The following is a 6997-nucleotide window of genomic DNA, read 5'->3' on the forward strand; positions in this document are numbered from 1 at the left end:
TTTTTTCCCCCCCCCCCCCCCCGCAACATTGTTTTGGTATTTGTGTGCCCATGTTTGACCAGGACACCTAATAACTGTAATGTTTCTTATTTTCTTTCCTAGATGTACAGTTGTCTCTCTGCTGGTGAATTTCAGCTGATCAGGCAAACTCTCCTTATTTTTTTTCAGGATATGCACATCAGGGTAAGTGTCCTGCTTGATTAGCCGATAAGAAATATGAATTTGATTCAGTGGCAGTAACATGTCGTTTTTTCTGGTACTATCATATTATTCTAAAATCAGCTCATCTTTGCTGCTTGGGCTTGGAACTTGATTTGATTTACTTCAAAAGTGTAATTGCTTGAAGCTCCAGAAACCAAAAATAATATGCAGTGTAAGTGTGTCCAACCATTCTTGCTATTTCCTAGTTACTCGAGTGATGGGGGAAGCTACTACTGCCATTCCCAGCTACTATCTTTTGAATTTTCTTATTTATTAGTGGGGGTTTCCTAAACTCAGGGAATGCCATGCAAGTACTGTATGGACTTATTGACTGTCAGACTACTTTAACCTTTTTAATTAAAAGCTTGACTGAGAAACTGAGGATTAAAGGCGAGTTTGGTATGCTCTGAATAAAGGAAAGGATTCTCTCAGTAAGCTGAGCACAAGCAGTTTATTTCAAATCAGGGTATGATGCCAAGCAGTGTGACTGTTGTGGGCCCATCACATGGTTGTTTCACGCACTGGTCTCCCTTTGAAGTTGGCGGACTACAGGATTGAGCCCCGAGCAGGTGATGTGAGGAGGCATCTGACTGGTGCTCTCATGGGCGGGGTGTTCTTTGCAGGTGTCCATCTTTCTGAAGGACAAAGTGCAAAACTCGAATGGTCGTTTTGTGCTGCCAATCTCGGGTCCTGTTCCATGGGGGACAGAAGTTCCAGGACTCATCAGGTGAACCCTAGACCACTATTAATTATGTCTGCATTTCCCCTGCATGCATGGCCACCCAGATAGGGGGTGTCCAGCCAGTGGCAAAGTGAAAGCTTGGCCAATGGGAATTGCTCTGAGACTGGTATCCGCGTTGCCTAGTTAGTTGTGCGTCCTTTGGATGTTAATACTTGCAAGTCATGATTTGCTATCAGTGACCTGCTAGTGAATGCCTGAGAACCTCTCTGTAATCCCCTGCTCCTTTTATTTATCTTTTTAAAACATTTAGTTTTTTTTACAGCGATGGCAAGAAATTATAAAAAATATTTTTATTCCTGTTCATTCTGTGTGATGAGCACACCAAGGCAATACTGAAGGGCCCAGCTAAATGTCTTGAGATAATGATGACTTATTTTTGTTCTTTTAAGGATGTTTAATTGCAATGGAGATGAAGTTAAAAGAGTTGAATTCACCAGTGGTGGGAATTATGTTATTCCACAAAGAGAAGGCTCTTTTGATCTTTATGGAGACAGGGTCCTTAAACTGGGCACAAATATGTAAGTAAATGTTCCTGCATAGAAACTGGAGGTCAGCTCTGAAGAGAGTGTCTGTAGGTTTGTTCAGAAACATATATATTCTAGTTTTTTATCCAATGTGCTTATTTTTGCCACTTCTGCTTTTCGCTTGACACTTTGACTTCAGTGACCTTGGCCAGTGGAGAAAGCAACACAAATAGCAGTAGCTATGAATCACAATATCTCCTTGTAGCCTGAGGTCTGCTCACTCTTAGTGGTCCATCAGGCTAGCACCATTAAGGCACACCAGTTTCTGCTGTCAATAGCATGCAAGGGAATGGTATGGCTAACATTGCGTCTGCCTGCTTAAATGACCAAGCACCAGTTGTGGCTAGTAGAAGCCTTAAGCTCAAGTCCAAAGCAAGTTCTAAATGGGTACCTCTGAATCCATAGTGAGATGCCAGAACTGCTCTGTCAATTCTCCCTTGTAGTTATGAATGGATGAGTTTAAATAGCTCTAGACAAAAAAAAAAACAGGTTCTTTACTCGTGCCTGTGGCCTAGTTGAGGGTAGACAAGGTGTTTAGTACTATACGTTCTCTGAGTTCATATACTTGTCACTTAGGTGTATTCAGGGGTTATTTTTTATTTATTTTTACAGGTATTTCCTATAAGTAGTTTAGCATCAGGGAGCAAGAGTTGGGAGTGCTCTTCAGGCATTTTCACTCTTTTTTGCACTTGGGCATTTTAACAAAATCAGCATATTAAGAAACCTAGCTGACTATTCAGCGTCTCCAGAAAAAAAATACACAGAAGCCTTGTTTTGATCCAGCATAAATAGAAGTGTCTTTTGCTCTTGGCCTAAGTATAGCAACTGACTTTTCCCATAAACATAGTAACCCTTCTATATTTTCTTCTAGGTACAGTGCGAGTCGGCCAGTGGAGACTCACATGTCTGGAGCATCCAAGAGTTTAACATCTCACACAAAGGTAGTCTTCTTCCATCTCCTTCAGGCTTTGCTAAGTGCTTGACCTCAGTGGAAAGGAATCCCATGCTCTAAGTATGTGTTCCATTTAAAAAAAAAAAAAAAAAAAGTATTTTTGATTAGTTCTGAATTTGCTGTTTAATTGCATATGGGATCTCCCTGTTCTTGTGTGAGAGCGATCTCTTGATCATCCATTATTTAATATGCTTCTACTCTGCCTGTTTGCTTGTTCTGTTTCTCAAGCAGACCATGCCAGTATTTTCATTCTCCATCACTGGGGGTTGTTCCAGGCCTCTACTTTGTCACCCTTCTCTGAACACTGTCCATATTAACAGAGAGAGGAATCAGTAGTGCGCAGTACTCTAGACCAGGCCACCTCCTTGACTTCTATAATGAAAGTCTAATTTTTCTGTATTATCTATTGTCCTGTTCCTCATGCATCCTTAAATCTTGCTTCTCTTGAGCACTTTTCAATATTTTGAGAGGTGAGGAAGTTTAGTTTTCCAAATTTAGCAGCTATTCTAATTATCCAGGAAATTACTTTATCCTGTATCTGTAAATTCAAACATCTAATTAATGTGTATGTATTTGCTAAACTTCAGGACCTACATGTATGCCACAATAACAGAAATGCGTTAAGTATGTCACTCCTGAAATAATGTTGTCTTAATGAAACCAGGAACAAAAATGTGTATGGTCAGTCTCTGGATTGATAAACAAACAGCTTCATTTATCGTTTTCTGCAGGAGAATGCAGCCCCTAACCCTCTTGCTAAGGAAGAACTGAACTTTTTGGCTAGATTAATGGGCGGTCTTGAGATCAAGAAACCCAGTGGCACTGAGCCAGGATTCCGATTAAACCTATTCACCACAGATGAGGAGGAAGAGTATGCTTAATTCAGAGCTTGTTTTGTGCATGTGATTTTGGTGCTGGGTGAAGTGCTATGTTAAGAGTTGTGGAGACAGAAGCTCTCTCTCCGCAATGTAGGTACAGTTCTGGCAACCTTTCTAGTGTCTCAATTCTGACTCGATTCCCCAGTGGATTCTATTGGGGAATAAGAGGTGATATTCAATCTCTCTGGCACGGCCCCACCTTGGCCTCTGTGTTGAGATTACTAGCAGGGGAGCCAGTTTGCATTGGGAGTGTAGAGACTGCTCCTCTGGAAGAGAACTGATACCTCACTGCTCAGCAGAATCTGAGTGATACCTCACTGCTTAGCAGGGAATGAGCTCTTATCAATAGAATCTTGGTCTCAGATTTGAACCTGTGGCCAAAAGTGAAAGAAACCGTAGCCTATTACCAATACCACTTTGCTCCTTTCAGACATGTGTATTACGGCCTTCACAATAGCTCAGCCAGTCAGGTCTCTGCTCTGATTCTTCTAGTTCCCCTTTGGTAAAGTGATCTATTTTCTGGCTTGCAGTGATCAGGGGAAGGCTATGAACCATTCCATTCCCTGGTGATGTGTGCAAAACACATTTGGTACAAATTTACCTCAATCAAAGAACCATTCCCATCACTCCAGTCAGCAGAAAACCCACAAACCTGCAGAGATATACAAAGATTGCTGCCTGTTCTCTTGTCCATTGTAGTCACATAAATGGGGAAAGTTGAGTCAAGCTTCCAAGTGCTAACCTATTAAGCATCTTCAGACAAATGTTTTCTTCATTCATTCACTTATCATTATGGGATTGAGTAAATGTATTTATACTTTCTATCCAGACATGCAGCATTGACCAGGCCAGAAGAACTGTCTTATAAAGTTATCAATATACAAGCAACTCAGGTATGTGCAGTGATCTTTATTATCTAATCTTTATCATCTCCTTGCTGCCAAGGGTTGACTTTTATCTTAAAGATGCATTTGATGTTTTAAAAATATTAGCATGCTTTTGCAGAACCTGGTTAAGATCCCAAATCAATTAAGGAAATTCTGCACAGATTTGGCTATTAATACATTTGCTATATAATAAGCCATTCACTGGGCAAAGCCCAACTTTAAAAAAAAATGTCAACAAAGACCAGACTGGATTGTTCTCCTGCTCCTAGCTGCGGTCCTGCAGAAGATTAAGTTTAGCAGGTGAATGTTTGTAGCATTGGTAGGTAAATGCAATCCAAGTTCCATCTTATGTTTCCAATCCTGTGGCCCTTACAGTCAGCATCCCCACGGACTTTGCCTCTTTTGGGACCACACATTGCATCATTAGCTGTTCTAGGGAAACGACTGTCTACATTCTTTTCCTGTTGTTTATTTTCAGCAGCTAATCAACTGTTGATCCATGAGGGTTTTTAATTGTGCAGTTACTGAAATATCTGTCAGTTGAATTTACTTTTCATATACATAATATTCAAAATAAAAAGGACTTTTCTAAGGTTAATTAAATGTTAGCCTTTACACTTGAGCCCTTTACACAGTTACCCTGACTGAAACCATTGTGAAATGAAGGATTTACATGGTGGGGGCCCTTTCCTTCTGAACAGGACCAAGAGCGGAACAAGGAGCTGGCTCAAATCATGGGGGAATTTGAGGTGACGGATCAGCCCAGACAGAGCACCAGCAAGGGAGACGATTTGCTGGCGATGATGGACGAGCTGTGATATTCCATCTCCCAAAGGCACAGGCAGGACATGGAGCTGCCTCTAGTCACGTAGTTTGACACGGCCAAACCCTGCTGCTGTTACAGATCCCATCTGTTAGTTTTGGGACTGATGTGCCTAGGCCCGCATGTGGCACCAGAAGCAGGCTCTGGGGGCTACTGGTACATGCTCTGCCACAGGCAGTCTGGTTTTAAATGTGGCATTTTACATATTTGCTTCCTTCATCTTCTGTCAAAGCTCTAGGCCATCCCATGCCAGGGATGCAGCTGCCCAGTAGCTGAAACGAAAGTGCGGAGCGGTCCTGTTCTGCCCGTATCCTCCTCTGCTGGAGACCAGGTTCTGTCCATGTCCTTTACTGTGAGAAGTGGGAGCTGGTGCAGTGTCTACCAGCCAGTGCCTGGCTCTCATGGATGGGGGAAGGAACCACTCCTCCTACATCCAGCATCATTGTCAGATGTGTGTATCCATGTGTCCAGCATCACACAGAAGACACCTGGGCAGCACACAGATGAAGCAAGTCACAGGAAGTGCTCTGCTCCAGCCTGGGCAGTGTCCGTGTAGCTCCGTACATACCAGGGCTACCCCAGGGCCCCCATGCGATGTACTGCTGTCCACCTTGGTCCCTGCACAAGCAGCACCTGCAGTAGGGCTCCCTGTGGCTGTTGCGTGCTTCAACCCCCGGCATCTGCACCCTCTGGCTCCTAGTGCTGTGTCTGATGGTGACCCCTGCCATGGGCTCATGGGGTCGCTCCAGCTGGTGATCTTTTGCCCTGGATTACATTTGTGTAGAGGATTTATGAACGTACTTCCTGTACTGTGTTGGCCTTGTAGTGTAGACAATGCAGTCGTGACTGTTCTAGGTGATCTGTGCATTGCGCTCTGTCATCATCAGGCACAGAACAGCTCCCTGGTTGGTAACGGCTGCACCAAGTCGTGTCTCGACTTGCCTCTATGTTTCCAGGGAAATATCATTTCCTTTCCCTGGAAGTTACTGTATGTACTGTGACCAAGCGCTGGTGTTGGGGGAGGTCTCCTGTGGGGAGGAATAAAAAGAAAGCTAGGCTTGTGTTTCAGAGTACCACAGAAACCAGAATAAACTTCAGTGTGTCGGTGCTTGCGTCTGAGTTGAGTGCTTCTGGGAGCGAGACTTGGCCTTCTCAGCAATGTTGTCATCCACATTCTGAAATGCCGCAGAGAGGCGAACTCCTTTTTTTTGATGCAGGGTTTTCTGAAGCCTGATATCAACCCTAAGCAACACGAGTGGGGGAGAGGGGAAGGGCGCATGTTCAGCATTCACACGAGCTAGACCCAATTCCTGGACCTGGGATCCCTCCTTATTAAACCGTTTGGGACCTTCTGTTTCCGTGACCAAATCACTTCCACGCCCGTGACCCGGTCCACGCGGCTCCGTGCACCGTTCACGTGTCCACCGCACCGCGGCCGCTCGTGGCTCGGCGCCCTGCTCAGCGCGCAGGCGCGGCGAGCAGCCAATCCCCGTGAGGTTCACCCGGCTGCTCAGTGCGCAGGCGCAGTGGGCAGCCAATCCCTGCGGGCCGCCGGCGCTCAGTGCGCAGGCGCGTCAGGCCGCCAATGCCGCGAGGGGGTGGGTTCACGCGCCCCTTGACCCCAGGCGGTGAGCGGGCCAGTCTGTGACCGTGACCGTGTCTCCGCGGCCATGTGGGCACCGGCGTCGCCGCGGGAGCGCGCCATCTCGGAGAACAGCCTGGTGCTGCTGCTGCAAGGGCTGCGCGGGCTCGAGGCCACCGTGGACCTGCGCGACGAGAGCGCGGCCACCGGTCGCGTGGCCAACGTGGACGCGTTCATGAACATCCGCCTGGCACCCGCCGCGCTCACGGACCGGCGCGGCCGCCGCCACTGCCTGGAGCAGCTGCTGGTGGCCGGGCGCAGCGTGCGCTACGTGCACCTACCCGACGGCCTGGACGTGCGCGCCACGCTGCAGGCCCAACTCCGCCTGCTGCAGCGCCTGCGTCGCCC

General features: G+C 46.2%; 2 protein-coding genes and 1 long non-coding RNA gene across 3 annotated transcripts in view; 2 read left to right on the forward strand and 1 right to left on the reverse strand.

The window, feature by feature from the left end:
• The window catches only part of OSCP1 (organic solute carrier partner 1), a 15383-nt gene extending 9268 nt beyond the window's left edge, over positions 1–6115 (forward strand). Inside the window, exons 4-10 of the mRNA XM_019512559.1 lie at positions 103–183; positions 825–928; positions 1333–1461; positions 2339–2408; positions 3151–3290; positions 4127–4190; positions 4886–6115. Coding sequence (XP_019368104.1) covers positions 103–183; positions 825–928; positions 1333–1461; positions 2339–2408; positions 3151–3290; positions 4127–4190; positions 4886–5002 — 705 coding nt within the window. The 3' untranslated portion in view covers positions 5003–6115. The remainder of the gene's footprint in view (positions 1–102; positions 184–824; positions 929–1332; positions 1462–2338; positions 2409–3150; positions 3291–4126; positions 4191–4885) is intronic.
• On the reverse strand, positions 634–3144 carry LOC109294242. The gene is made up of 3 exons (XR_002096485.1): positions 2403–3144; positions 1859–1936; positions 634–891 (listed from the first exon to the last, which is right to left on the reverse strand). It is a non-coding gene; the product is annotated as an uncharacterized LOC109294242 (long non-coding RNA).
• Positions 6116–6585: 470 nt separating the features above from the next.
• Positions 6586–6997, forward strand: part of LSM10 (LSM10, U7 small nuclear RNA associated) — a 7419-nt gene continuing 7007 nt past the window's right edge. Inside the window, exon 1 of the mRNA XM_019512101.1 lies at positions 6586–6993. Within this exon, the coding sequence (XP_019367646.1) occupies positions 6678–6993 (316 nt within the window). The 5' untranslated portion in view covers positions 6586–6677. The remainder of the gene's footprint in view (positions 6994–6997) is intronic.

Source organism: Gavialis gangeticus, unplaced genomic scaffold, assembly GCF_001723915.1.
Source record: "Gavialis gangeticus isolate Ggan-Ray unplaced genomic scaffold, GavGan_comp1, whole genome shotgun sequence".
Taxonomy (NCBI): Eukaryota; Metazoa; Chordata; order Crocodylia; family Gavialidae; genus Gavialis; species Gavialis gangeticus.